Here is a 14,788-nt window from a genome sequence, read left to right on the forward strand (position 1 = left end):
ACTGCAACATGCTTTATTATTGTCACCATTGTTGAGACTCACAGGCTGATTATTGATGTCTGTGTTTCTAAATAAATTAATTTGAAAGTTTTTTGATCAGAACAATGTTTATTAAATATTTTAGATTATAAGAAAAAAATGATAATCACATACTGTAAAATCACAAAGCTGCTGTTAACAAGTTAAACCAAACTTTCTCAAAATGTTTCATTTTTCTGATCATAGCATGATTATGTCAAAACATAGCCAACACTATCAGATCACACTTTTCTTTGTTAATTTGACTGCTATAAATCAATAACAGCAGACAAACAAAATCTAAAGTTAAGAATATAAGGGTCAAGAGCCCAACTAAAGCAAACACCCATCCCCATAACGGTGGCTTACAATTTATGATTTTCTCCTTCAGTGATTCTGCTTGTTAACATCAGGTGTCTTCAATAATGCTCAATCATCACTAATTTAATCACTTAATTATCTCATTAACTTCTCTAACTTCTTTCTTAATTTAACACTGGAGTTTTAGCTTTGTAGTAAATGCCGCTCCATCTGAAAGCAGGTGAAGGCGATTTACTACTAATCAATTAACCGGCTTTACTGATGAGAAGCGCATAACAATCTCACGATATATATCGCCCAGCCCTACTTCCATTTACATTTGAGCCCCTGCCCCTGACGAACTCTCTGCACGGCCCTGACTTAAAGCTCACCTTCGAGTATTTATATCATATTCCGGTAATGAATTCTGAACAACAATAATCTGGGGCCGTCCATGTGAAAGGGGTACAAAGAAAGATATGATAAAAAAATGGAAAATTACAGTAGTTTACTTTACTATTTACAGTACTATAGTGGCTAAATTGTGATTTTTTTACAGTAATGCTTTGACTACTGTGATTTCAACTGTAATGCTTGGACTACTGTGTTTTTTACGGTCTTACTGTAAACTTTACAATATTCTACTGTAAAAATCGTTTACAGTACTGTTACTGTGAAATCGACAGTAAATAACAGTAAATGTCTTACACAAACCCATCGATTCGCCGTATGGATTACTTGATGATCTGCGTCATATTCTCGCGCATGCGTCGTGGAGGCACACACGGAAGTCGAGAACAAGTTGGATAAAGGTGTTATTTTGATTTTTTTTTGTGCACAAAAACTATTGTCGTCGCATTGTATGATTATTGTAGAGCCACTGTGGTGAGATGGACTTTGTAACGACGTTTTAAGTGCCTTTCATGGATCTTGGAAGTGTCAATGTACTGAATGCCAATGGAGGCCTGTGTGAAGCCTTTCTCAGCATCAGCTTTCAACTAAAATATCTTCATTTGTGTTCCGAATATGAACGGAGGTCTTACGGGTGTCCAACGACATGAGGGTGAGTAATTAATGACAGAATTTTCATTTTTGGGTGAACTAACCCTTTAATCAATGTCATTCTGTTGTCATTGATTGATGCTCTGTTCTCAATGGGGGATTTACGCTGCCCTCCCAGTTTAAAAATGGGAGGTTGTCCCCAGAAGCTGCTGTTCCCTGTCTTGGCTTTTCATAGAGCTCATGAAAATGATGAGGAATTTAGAACAGAGCCATATCGCCAAATGTAAATTTTGCAAAACATGCCAATAAAAGATTAAAAGTTTGTGTATGGTGTTTTTGACTTAAGTGGACCTGACTGAAATACATTTAAATACACAATAGTTTTCTCAGGGTAATCTCTGAAGTAACTTTTTGGCACCAAGTAAATACCATGCATGCACATGAATATGGCAATCATTCCTTTTTGCCATGGTATTACCACAATATGCTTTTGTCAGAGCTTCAAAGCTTGTGAAGGCTTCCTGTTGATTGGATTCTCATCCTGTATAAATGTATGACCTGTCATCATGGAAGTCATTTCTCGTTATTGATGAGACAACAAGAGTTGAACTAACATATTCCTCCAAATGCCCATACAATAAGTGTTGAAGCGCTTCAGCGTCTCTATGATTTACCTGATCTTGAGAGAGAGACTGAGGCACAATTCTGATTGCCTAATTCCCAAAATAACCTTATTACAAACCCTGGTTCTTCAGTGAGCTCACCTGACATTGCTCATTTAAAAAAAAAAAAAAAATGTGTGGGAAAAGCATTCTGGAGAGGAGGAGGGCTGGTTTCCAGCTTCTTCATCCATTGCAGCCAGAGCACACAAACCCAACTCCACATCAACACCAGCATCTCCCATACGCCTCCAAAGACAATACACCCTGCCTTTGAAATCAGGGAACACGCTACGGGGTGAACATGTCTGAGATATTTCTCAGAGTACAGCTCACTAACAAATAGAAGTCCAAAATACAAGTGCCACAGCGCTTTTCACGTAGGTTTAAATATGTGTGAAATCATGCATATGTGAGGAACTCTGTTGTTGTTATTGTTCCCAGCGACTAGGGACTAAAGAGACTTTTAGCCAGAATCCGGTGGAGAAAAGCAGATCAGCATTCGTTTTTTTATGTCTGCTTGATCATGGTCAAGTCATGGATTGACGCTTACATTTTTCCCAAGGTCCACTTGTGAAAAAATTATTATGCAATTATTTATAGGTCTACATAAACTAAACAAGTATTCCTTTTTACAGGTCAGCCCAGACAAAAGCTACAAGAGTTTGCATTGAATTAAATGCCAGATAAAAATATAAATATATAACCAAATATAACCTGGAAAAAAGTTAAGCATAATGGTCTTTTTATTTATAAACAAAGCTAAAATACAATGGGACTCTTATTTTGAAATGTCCACGTTTCAATAGAGTGCAACAGTTGGGTTCCGGAAGAAGTTTGAACATTTTTAAATGAGTGGTTTTATATTTCTCTGACAATAATTTGATTATGCAGCTTGCAATGCTTTGTGGGATTGTTGCTCTTTCCCTCTCTAAAACCGTTAAGTACACAGACCTTAACCTTAAGTACACCTTTGTCTTTTTGTCCAATTTTCAAATACTTTTCTGCTTCAAATCAAAGTTTGTAATGTTATGATTACCCTCATAGCTGGTTGGCTTGGTTCATAGCTTATAACTCTTTAACAGGGACTTTTTTCCTTATGGGAAAAATGAATGGAAAAAATACTTCCGGAAACAGCGCAGCTGAAAAAGGGGCCTGGCACTGTTGCACTCTATTTTTAGCAGCTCATTCAAAAGGTGAGGGTCATATAATATGCCCTCTTACAAACATCAACAGCCATCCACATCATATTACAATTGAAACGCCATAATGTAAACGCTGTCTGAAATCATCAACAGTCATAAGCAATCTCTTGGCATAAATGTGCGGTATTCATTGATTCCATGAAACCATGAGCCTGTAGTAGAACATGCAACAGCGGCATGTTTTTACTTTGAAACGCACAGCACTCATATTTATTTAATGACATCCCAGCCTTTGGAAGTTTAATAATCACATTGGGCTTTATCACGATTCCTGTTTTTCCATCCCCAAATGTATGTTTGCTATACTATTTTGGATATTTAAGACTTTTTAATCACAAAAATGTACACACATGCTCCAAAGTACATGTTACAGTTCGCACACATCTCTTTTTAGTGGTAAATGCGAGTGAAATGCCCTGGGTCAAGTGCCCTGGGAAAGTTACCTTTCCTGTGCTGGCGTGCTGTGTGCTGTGTCGCCCCCTCCAGCAGGCTGGCTTCCAGCTCGGCTTGGTCAAGATTCTGAGGGGTGTTGGGAGGCGTAAGAAGGCAGGAGGGGTCGAGAGCCAGAGTCTTGTGGTAGCCCAGGTCTGTACTCCCAGACAAGCTGTTTTGGAGCTCCAGACTCTTGAGTTTCTGGGTCAGGACGGCCTCACACGAGCTCAGGTTGCTGTGAGACTCCCGGGACTGAGGAGGTGTCATGGTGACAGGGTGTTGATCTGTCGCCTCTGAATCCTGGCAGGTGATTGGTTCAGTCGCTGTCTCTTCATTCAAGTTGCCGCAGGAGCCCTGAATTAATCCAAAATGTCAAAAATAATTAGTAGGCCACATTTCAATTCATGTTAAATTTATTTTGTATAGCACTTTTCAGAACATGCATCCTTTCAAAGCAGCTTTGGAGAAAGTTGTACTGTTATGTCAGTAATGCCTTTGTGCTTTGCCATAGATAGAGCATGTGATCTTAGACGATATGACAATATAAAACAATGATAGAGGTCAGCCTCCGGATTTAGATCTATCTATATTGTGTTTGTAGTGTTGTCCAGGACATATATCAGTGACATAATGACTCTGGCACATATCTGAGCACTCCAAGGTAATTAAGATATAATAAATTTTGGTCATTTTGTTCTATCAAGAGATTTAAATATTGGTCAGCTTTGTTCTATTATGAGATGTAAAGTGCCCCTATTATGCTTTTTTGAATATTACCTTTCATACAGTGTGTAATTGCGCTGTTTGTGAATGTAAAAGGTCTGCAAATTTGTAAAAATCAAAGTTACGAGTTAGTTATTGTCTCTGAAAAGAAAGAACTGATTCGAAACTGCTGAACCAAGTCGCCAGTCTCACTTCCTCTTACATACCAGTTAACAATGTAACAAATTTGCATAATGCCAGACTTCAATGATTGGCTGAGAACAACGTCTACTTTGACCCGCCCTCAAACCCTGTTGTTGTACCTGAGGCCTGAAAGAGTTTGGGTTGTGTTGTCGACATGTCAAGAAGACGCTGTTTTCAGTACTGGGACTCGCACAGGAATTGATCCGGTAAAACCGACACCATTGTTCACATCACTGTGAATCAAGTACTGAGGAAGCCTCTTGAGCTTAGATGTGGTAATGGCCGTTTCGTTTCCGCATTGTAAGCGGTAGACCAATCACAACAGACTGGGCCATCAGACCAATCAGAGCAGGGTAGACCAATCACAACAGACTGGGCCATCAGACCAATCAGAGCAGGGTAGACCAATCACAACAGGCTGGGCCATCAGACCAATCAGAGCAGGGTAGCCCAATCCAAACACTATAGATAAAGAATATAGATTCTCCTATAAATGGGAGAAACTGAGAGTTCTACAAAACAAAATTAGGAACCTTTAAAATAGCTTAATGGGGTACTTTAAATATTAGTTGGTTTTGTTCTACACTCTAAAAAGAGATGTGTTAAAAAACAACACACTGAGTGTGTTGATGGTATTTTGACACATGTTGTGTAGATATAACACACAATGTGTGTTAAATGTTACTCTGGATGAACAGCAGTGGGTGTTTTGGCAGCCAATCACATCATGCCTCTTTTTCAATGTCTTTTTCAAATGCTTTCACCGCTTTTCACTTGTTATCACTGACCAGACTGACTTTATTTCTGTCAGACAGAAGCTCTTATTGAGATGAAACGGATTTGGTGTTGATGATTCAGTGAATGTTTCATCTGAAGTCACCAAAATCGTGATTAGTGGCTCCTTTATTTGAGCTCTTGACCCTTGACTCTGTCACATCAGTTTTTCTGTTTGCTGTGACTGAGTGTTAATTAAACACATTTGAAGCAGCAGAACTAACCATGAGAAAACGACGATCAGATGATAATGTTATCATCGCATACATTTGCTGAGCTCAGGAAAGAATTTGATAACTGAAACTTTACTGTAAAAATTATATTGTGCTGTTAATAATTATTTTATAATATTGATGTCATCATCTGCACATTTGATTTTAGAAACACAGTGCACATATGTTCTAGTCTATGGTGTCACACAGGCACACACACATATCAAGAATCAGCTCATGAATCTCAATAATGGTGACAAACCAAAAGCTTCATCCCGCAATGCATTCTGGGAGTCACCATAGTACAAAACTCATCCATGACTCCCAGCATGCACTGCAGGATGAAGTGTTTGTCACCATTGTTGTGATTCATGATCTGATTCTTGATGTGTGTGTTTGACGAGTATTTGCTGCGGCTCTAAACTTTCTGAAAACATTGAATTTATATTTTTTTAAGAATTTATTCTGCACTGCTGGACATCATGGATTAACTTCACAAAACTTTTATAGCTAACAGCACACAAATAAAGTAAATGTAAATCATCCATTTAATCATAAACTGGATCAGATCTTGAGATTATGACTTGATCAAGAATTTTCTGATTGTGTTTTCTTTCATGCCATAATAAACATATTTGATTTAAATGCAGTTACAGCAGAAAGAGAAGAATTAAAAGACAAGTAAAGGGTCAAGAGCTCAAATAAAGGAGCCACTGATCACGATTCTGGTGACTTCAGATGAAACATTCAATGAACCATCAACATCTAAACCTCTGTTCATCTCAATAAGAGCTGGTGTGTGTAGATTCATGATGTCTAAAACATCCAGGTAATACAATAAACAGTCAAACACACTTTATTAAACGTCAATGGACTAAACACAAGTTAACAATACGTGTCAGTGTTCATCCAAACACGAAGTAACTCTGGCAAATACACACATACAGTCACATGTTGTGTAACTATAACACATTATTGTGTAAAAGGTTTCAACACACTTCTGTGTAAGAGGAATAACACATTAGTTGAGTTACAGGTAACACGGAGATGTGTTAAAGAAAACGACACAGGTTGTGTGTTAAATTATACGCAACATGTGTTGTCCCTGAGCACACACACTACATGTGTTAACATCTACACAACATGTGTTGTCCCTGAGCACACACACTACATGTGTTAAAATCTACACAACATGTGTTAAAATCTACACAACATGTGTTGTCCCTGAGCACACACACTACATGTGTTAAAATCTACACAACATGTGTTAAAATCTACACAACATGTGTTAAAATCTACACAACATGTGTTGTCCCTGAGCACACACGCTACATGTGTTAAAATCTACTCAACATGTGTTGTCCCTGAGCACACACACTACATGTGTTAAAACTGACACAACATGTGTCAATTTTCAACACATCTGGTTGTGTTGTTCTCAACACATCATATTATAAAGCGCGACACACACCATCATTGTGCATTGTATGCAGTGTTTATGTTCTCAAACAAACAGGCCTGAGTAATTAAAGTTATTTATATAGAATATTTTATCAGTTGCTACAATTTAATTTAATTCAAAGCGCAAACTCTATCAACTGTTATCTCTTCATGATCTTTTCTCAAAAGCGGCATCGATGTGGTGTTGAAGTGTGAATAATTGAGTTTATAGAGTCATAGAATTTGAAACATTGTCTTGTACTTTGTGTGCACATGCGTTCTGTACTCGACTATTGATTAAATGCTTAATAATTTAGTTTCACTTTATTTTTAAAATTACATCTGAGTATGTGATTACCTGACACAATTAGTGTGTTAAAATGACTTACACATTAATCGTGTTAAATTTGACACAACATGTGTTGTCCCTGAGCACACTCACTACATGTGTTAAAACTAACACAACATGTGTCATTTTTAACACATCTCTTTTTAGAGTGTATTAAGGGATTTAAATGTTGGTTAGTTTTGTTCTAGTAAGATATTTAAATATCCAACTTTTTTGTTCTATTAAGAGATTTAAATGTCAGTTGGGTTTGTTATATTAAAAGTTTTAAATATTGTTCAGTTTTGTTCTATTAGGAGATTGACATATTGGTTGGTTTTGTTGTAAAAGCGAGACTAAACAATTCTCAAAAAGCATCAATGAAATATGATTTGGTTGTCTTAAGTGAAAAATAGCCAGCTGCCAAAGAATCTGATGTGAGTTTAATATTTTCCAACTTTAATTAGCAGTCATTTAAGCACCAGTGTGGAGAAATATGGGCTATGGCTTTAATTTCAGTTAGTAAAGTCTCAGATTACAAGAATCTATTATCTACTTCAGTTCTAACCCTTCAACTAACCATTGCAATAGATCTGTGGATAGGTCTGTGCAGTTTCTGTGGCGTCAGTAGGGAGTTCACAGCGTGGAGGAGGTTTACCTGAGAGGGTTGATGATCAGACGGTGTCTGGATGTCTGGGAGAGACTGGATAAACTCAAGCAGATGCTGCAATGGAGGGAACAGCCCTGGCTCTGTGATGGGATTTCCCAGCTCCAGATGAAAGATGCTGCTGGGCAGGATTAGAGGAGGATGGTTGTCGAAACTTTCCAGGATATTAGCTAAGACAAAAACATTTTGCTGTCAGGCACAGAGAATCTCAGTGAGCATTCAACCTTTGTATGTAGGCCTCCCCCTGATAATGAATCACCCAATGCTTAAAAGGTTCACACAAAAAAACACCATTTCATAAATTCACTCTAATGTTTAAAAACAGAAATACACTATATTGCCAAATGTTTTGGGACACATGCCCATGAACATGACACATGAACATGCACATGAACTTTAATGACATCCCATTCTTAATCCGTAGGGTTTAATATGGAGTTGGCCCACCCTTTGCCGCTATAACAGCTTCAACTCTTCTGGGAAGGCTTTCCACAAGGTTTAGGAGTGTGTTTATGGGAATTTTTGACCATTCTTCTAGAAGCGCATTTGTGAGGTCAGGCACTGATGTTGGACGAGAAGGCCTGGCTCGCAGTCTCCGCTCTAATTCATCCCAAAAATGTTCTATCAGGTTGAGGTCAGGACTCTATGAAGGCCAGTCAAGTTCCTCCACACCAAACTCACTGCACACTGTGACTCTCAGCATGCGCTGACCCCGCTCTGTGATTTTACGTGGCCTATCACTTCGTGGCTGTTGTTCCTAATTGCTTCCACTTTGTTATTATACCACTAACAGTTGACTCTGGAATATTTAGTGGTGAGGAAATTTCACGAATGGACTTATTGCACAGGTGGCAACCTATCACGGTACCACGCTTGAGTTCACTGAGCTCCTGAGAGCGACCCATTCTTTCACAAATGTTTGTAGAAGTAGTCTGTATGCCTGATTTATTACACATACACTCAAAAAAATATTTTTGTCTAAATATAAGTTTTATGTATTTGAATTACATTACAATTTTCCATCCATTTGGACTACATAGTTTTAACATAAACAAACAAATAAACTTAATGTGATTCATATTTGTCAGTCAAACGTAAATGAAATAGGTAAGTTTTATGTAATGGTACACAGAAAAATGCCCATGATAAATTAACACAGCCTAGTGCACACTACTGAGATAAAGTACCATTGAAGCAGTGTTCAAGTTAATGAGATAATTGAGTGATGATTGAGAATTAATGATGAACACCTGATGATAATGAGCAGAATCACTGACGGAAAGAGAAACACAAGAACTACAACTGACTTCAGCCACAGCCTTAGATGAAATCAACTGAAGATAAAAGAAGACATTAAATCTCTGAAGATATCAGTAGATGAGGAATAAACAACTTCACAAACAGCATTATGAGCTTCACGCATTACTAACCAGACTGACTTTATTTCTGTAATTTCTGTTTTAATGAAAATAATAGTTTCATAGTATGGAAGTCACCATACTGGAGATGAGTGTCTGCTTTAGTTGGGCTCTTGACCCTGAATTTGTTTAGCTTTAGTTTTTCTCTGGCTCCTTTAACTGTGTGTTTATAAAGCACATTTGTTATTTCAAGGGAATCCAAGAGAAAATATTATCAGGTGATGTTGGCTATTTGTTTTGGCCTGAATCACTGTTCTAATTTAGAGGCTAATTAGCTGGTTATAGAGGTAATGTGTTATTAATTGTGTTGTATTATAGTATTAGCCATGGGATTATGCAGCACAAGATACAGGACGGTTGTGTTAATTGAATAATATCCAGATAAAAAAATAAAAAAAGTGCACAAAAGGTTTTAATCTACGGCATTACTTAGACACACACAGACATCATGAATCAGCGTTTGAATCTCTACAATGGTGACAATCAAAAAAAATTAAGATAAACAGATCAACTTTGAACATAAAACAAGCAACTAAAATGTCACAACAAAAACAGCAAAGGTAAAAGCAATTAGTAAGTATCAAAGAAAATTTGTCAATTCAGATGCATAATTTATTCATGCCGCAATGCATGCTGGGACACATGGGGGGGGGGTTGATTGGTGGTACCCAACATGCACTGCAGCTTGAAGATTTTAATTGATTGTCACCACTGTTGAGATTCATACATTGATTCTTGATGTCTGTGTATATCTAAGCAATGCCATAGATTTAAATCCTGCATATTATTAGAATACCACAACGGTTTTGTAACTCATGCTGTAGAATCACATGGCAACTATTATGAATAAAACAAAACTATTAACACAGCACCACAATAACCAGAGTATTAGACTCCGAAAGTCCGAATAAGATCAGTGATTTAGCCACAGGATGTCATTAACAATATATAAATAGCCAACATCACCAGAAATTCTCTTGGATTCCCTTGCCATAACAAATGTGCTTTATAAACACACAGTTAAAGAGCTAGAGAAAAAAGTTAAAGAGTTAAGAGCCCAACTAAAGCAGACACTGATCTCCAGCATGGTGACTTCAAACAAAACTATAAACAGAAAATTACAGAAATAAAGTCAGTCTGGTTAATAATGTGTGAAGCTGGTAATGCTGTTTGTGGAGTTGTTTAATCCTCTTCTGCCAAGATCTTCAGATTTAATGTCTTCTTTTATCTTCAGTTGATTTCATCTAAGGCTGTGGCTGAAGTCAGTTGTAGTTCTTGTGTTTCTCTTTCCGTCAGTGATTCTGCTCATTATCATCAGGTGTTCATAATTAATTCTCAATCATCACTAAATTATCTCATTAACTTGAACACTGCTTCAATGGTACTTTATCTCAGTAGTGTGCACTAGGCTGTGTTAATTTATCATGGGCATTTTTCTGTGTACCATTACATAAAACTTACCTATTTCATTTACGTTTGACTGACAAATATGAATCACATTAAGTTTATTTGTTTGTTTATGTTAAAACTATGTAGTCCAAATGGATGGAAAATTGTAATGTAATTCAAATACATAAAACTTATATTTAGACCAAAATATTTTTTTGAGTGTATGCAATGATTTTGAGGGCTGACCCAATACTTTTGGCAATGTAGTGTAGTTTTTTTATATTGACAAGGCTGTTGGTATACTATATTTTGGAACTGACAATGGTCAAATGTTACTGTTCATCTGTGATTACAGGATGATGTGTGTGCGATCATTTTTGAGCTCACAGGTATGGAGGGCCGCTACTGTATCCTCAGGAGATGGGGTCCAGCATGGAGGGCACGCACAGCCTGTGTTGTACTCTCTCAACATATGATGCAACTGTGCAGGGTTCAGATGAACAAACTCGACTCTCAGAGTGGACCATGATGCCTGTAAATACACACAGATGCATAGAAGAATAAATAAAAAATTCACATGTTTTTTGGGCCTTTCTCAGCAAGGTTAGCTAGCTGTATTAAGGACAAGAGAAATGTGCTGGTGAAATGTCTTTAGAGACATGCTGACTCACAATTGGTCATACATTCTATTCTTGATTTTGCAGCACACAATGAGCACAGAATTGTATATGGCTTACGATGCTTTTGGGAAACATAGCCCAGCATGATTTAGCAACGGTAACTTGTTGAAAAAATGCTTTCAGTCAGTGTACTCATTCACACATCTCACATATCAGTTTAGATTAAATTTGTGTGTGGTCTGCATAATAATTCAATTCATTTAAAGGGAACATGTACAAGGGAAACAACAAAGGACCCAAGACAGAGCCTTGTGGTGTACCCCCCTTCAAAAAGATGTTTTACACAATCACATTTGCACACACAAACTGGTAGAATCTAAACTAGGTTAGTGCCTGTCCAGAAATGGCAACACAATGTAGTCTGAATGTTTTGAATACATTTCTATGTAGTACGGAGAATAATTGCACATTCAATAACAGTTCCAAGTATTTTGACGGAAAGAATTTGAAATAGGTAAATAAGTGTTTATTTCACAAGGATGCAGATTCACTGACAACACATGCCTTGCTTTGACAAGAAAACTTTATTGTTGACCAAACAAAACATCTTTAAAATACCACAAAGGAAATACAGCCAAAACACTCAGGGAGTTCAAAAACAGTGACACTGATATAGAGAAGAGCTCCCGCTGGAGTGACTTTGTGCCTTTTTCATGCTCAAACTGCCACATTACACACTAAAGAAAGTTGAAAACATGAAGGCATTAACCTATTTCAAATATAAGACACTATTTTGATGTTACATGCCAATTATTCTGAAAGGTACTTAATTTAATTTATAAATCAAAGTTATGGAATGTGTTAAGGGTGAATGTAGAGAGAAATAATGTCTGGAGCACTATGATAATAAGTTTGCAAACATTGTGAAATATTATTTCTTATTTCTTTATTTTGATTTTGGGAAGAAATGTCGCCAGATTCACCCTTATATCCTAAATGCGGCATGAGAGATTTTTCATAAATCCTTTAGCTGATGCATAGGCATTTTTAAGACGACTTAAACACACACTGTAAACCCGAATAAGTTCCCAGAACTCAAAAAAATTGAGGCAACCGATTGCCTCACATTTTTTAAGTTGGATAACTTAAAAGTCACAATTTTCCAGAACTTAAAAGGTTGAACTACCTGCTACTTGTACCTTTTGATAACAGTTAAATTAAAGTGCTCATTTAGCTCAACTCAAATAATTGCAGTTCATATGACTTACAGTTTTCTGTTAAGGCAACTCAATTATTTTCAGTTATTATAACAAAGTTTTGAATTTTCACAGAACTTAAAAAAATAAGTACACAACCACACCATTTTATGTTAACAAAACTCAATATTTATTGCTTTGTGTTGTCATTGCTTTAAGTGCACGGTAGTCAAATATGATGAGTTTGTTTACTTAAAAACGCGTGATTCAAACTTTAAGGCAATTGATATCCAGCACGGTTTTAATCAGAAAAGCTGAATAAGTTATAAAATAGATTGTAAGTACTTTGACCTCCTGTGAGATTTACTCACACACAGACATCAAGAATCAGCCTATGAATCTCAACCATGGTGACACGCTTCATGCCGCAATGCATTATGGGAGCCATGGATGAGTTTTGCATGATGCACCCAGAATGCATTGCGGCATGAATCATGTCACCATTGTTGAGATTCATAGGCTGATTCTTGATGTATGTGTGTGAGTAAGTCTCGCAGGAATTCGAAGTGCTTATTGTGTGATGTGTTAAACCGGAGAACAAAACTTATGTACACGTTTTAAAAATCGTTCAGCTTATAGGCTACATTAAACTGATGACAATAAAAATACAAAAAATAAATAAAATAAATAAATTTTGTCTTCCACTAACGCATTTCAGTTTGCCCCAATTAAATTGTTTTAATAGGCTATGGTTGTAATTTATTTGTTATGATGGATTTTACTTATTTGGTTAAGCACTTTGAGATTTTATTGTATTTTAGCATGTGCTATATAAATTAAGTTTATTTTTAAATCATCTCTATTTGAAACAACAGAAATAACAGGACTTCATCATTCTTAGCATGTAATTACTTAATTCTATTAAGTTGTACTTAATTTATGTTTTTAAGTTATGTTTACTTATTCACAAAAAAGTTCCATTTAATCAAAAAATATTAGTTGAAATTACTCAAAAGGAAGACCATGTTACACCAACTTGAAATAATTAAGTTAGTAGAACTTTTTCTAAAACTTTGTTTATACACTACTTAATCTATTTAAAGGTCCCATGGCATGAAATTTTCATTTTATGAGGTTTTTCAACATTAATATGAGTTCCCCATGCCTGAATATTGTCCCCAAGTGGATAGAAATGTTGATCGGTGTAAAACCGAGTTCTGGCTGTCTTTCTCTGCCTTTGAGAAAATGACAGGCCAGACGAGCCAATCCTAAAGTCTCCTGGTTTGACGTCCAAGCAGGAACGGTTTCCTCCCTTTCCTCCGCCCAGAGAATCTGGCACGCCCATGCAAACGCTCGAGAGATCATGGGTTGTGAACGAGTGAACGCTGGCAGTTTCTCAGTGTTTGGATGTACAAATGAAAACAGAAGTCTTTTTTCAGTTCCTTCTGATCTGTGATCATTGATTTCTTATGTGTAGCTAATTATTTATTATTCGTGCACACACTGCGGCTTCTCTCTCTCTCGACAGAACGGTGTTTTCGATCTTGTGAGTCAGTGTTTTTGTACGTCCTCGTCGCGTCTATCTGTTCTAAAATGTGCATACAGTCGTTTCTGCTCAACATAGAGAGCCACAGCTTTAGAGATAAACCTCACACACACCGAAGCTCGGGCTGACCGGTCGGCCTCCAACATCCCCGACCCCCAGTACTGCATCTGGCCCACAGCGGAGGCGCCTTACGCGGCGCGAGATAAAGCAGACGGGGGGTAAGCGTGAGGGTATCCGGCTAGGCTAGCCAGCTATCCCCACAATAAACTGGATTACATTCGATTACTGCTGTTGTGTCTTTGTTTGCGCTGTGTACTCAATGCGCGTCACTGACGCTTTCCATATGATAGGAACATGTCTAAGAATAATGTTATTATCAACACTTACTCGTAACTCGTTCGTCTCGACAGGTGTGACTGGAACTCGTGTTTATTCAGAACTCTCAGATACAAACACAATAAACTCGCGCTGACAGAAAGCGCTCTCACAACTCAGTAGTTACTATAAATAACTTTGTTAGCAATCGCTCCGTCTCCGTGATGTCCGGTTCGCGAACGAATCATTCTTTTGAACCGGTTCTTTTTAGTGAACCGAATCAGTTCACCAAATCGGACTGAATCGTTCTAAACGGTTCGCGTCTCCAGTCAGCGCTGATCCATAATTTACTAAAGTTACTAAC

General features: G+C 37.3%; 1 protein-coding gene across 1 annotated transcript in view; it reads right to left on the reverse strand.

Moving 5' to 3' along the window:
- LOC307120914 (ras-associating and dilute domain-containing protein-like) overlaps positions 1-14,788 on the reverse strand; it is a gene marked incomplete at its 5' end in the record, with an annotated part of 28,648 nt that overhangs the window by 9,954 nt on the left and 3,906 nt on the right. The window contains 3 exons of the mRNA XM_079808170.1: positions 3,628-3,970; positions 7,932-8,110; positions 11,135-11,279. Coding sequence (XP_079664296.1) covers positions 3,628-3,970; positions 7,932-8,110; positions 11,135-11,279 — 667 coding nt within the window. The remainder of the gene's footprint in view (positions 1-3,627; positions 3,971-7,931; positions 8,111-11,134; positions 11,280-14,788) is intronic.

This window comes from Gobio gobio, assembly GCF_949357685.1.
Source record: "Gobio gobio genome assembly, chromosome: 1".
Taxonomy (NCBI): domain Eukaryota; kingdom Metazoa; phylum Chordata; class Actinopteri; order Cypriniformes; family Gobionidae; genus Gobio; species Gobio gobio.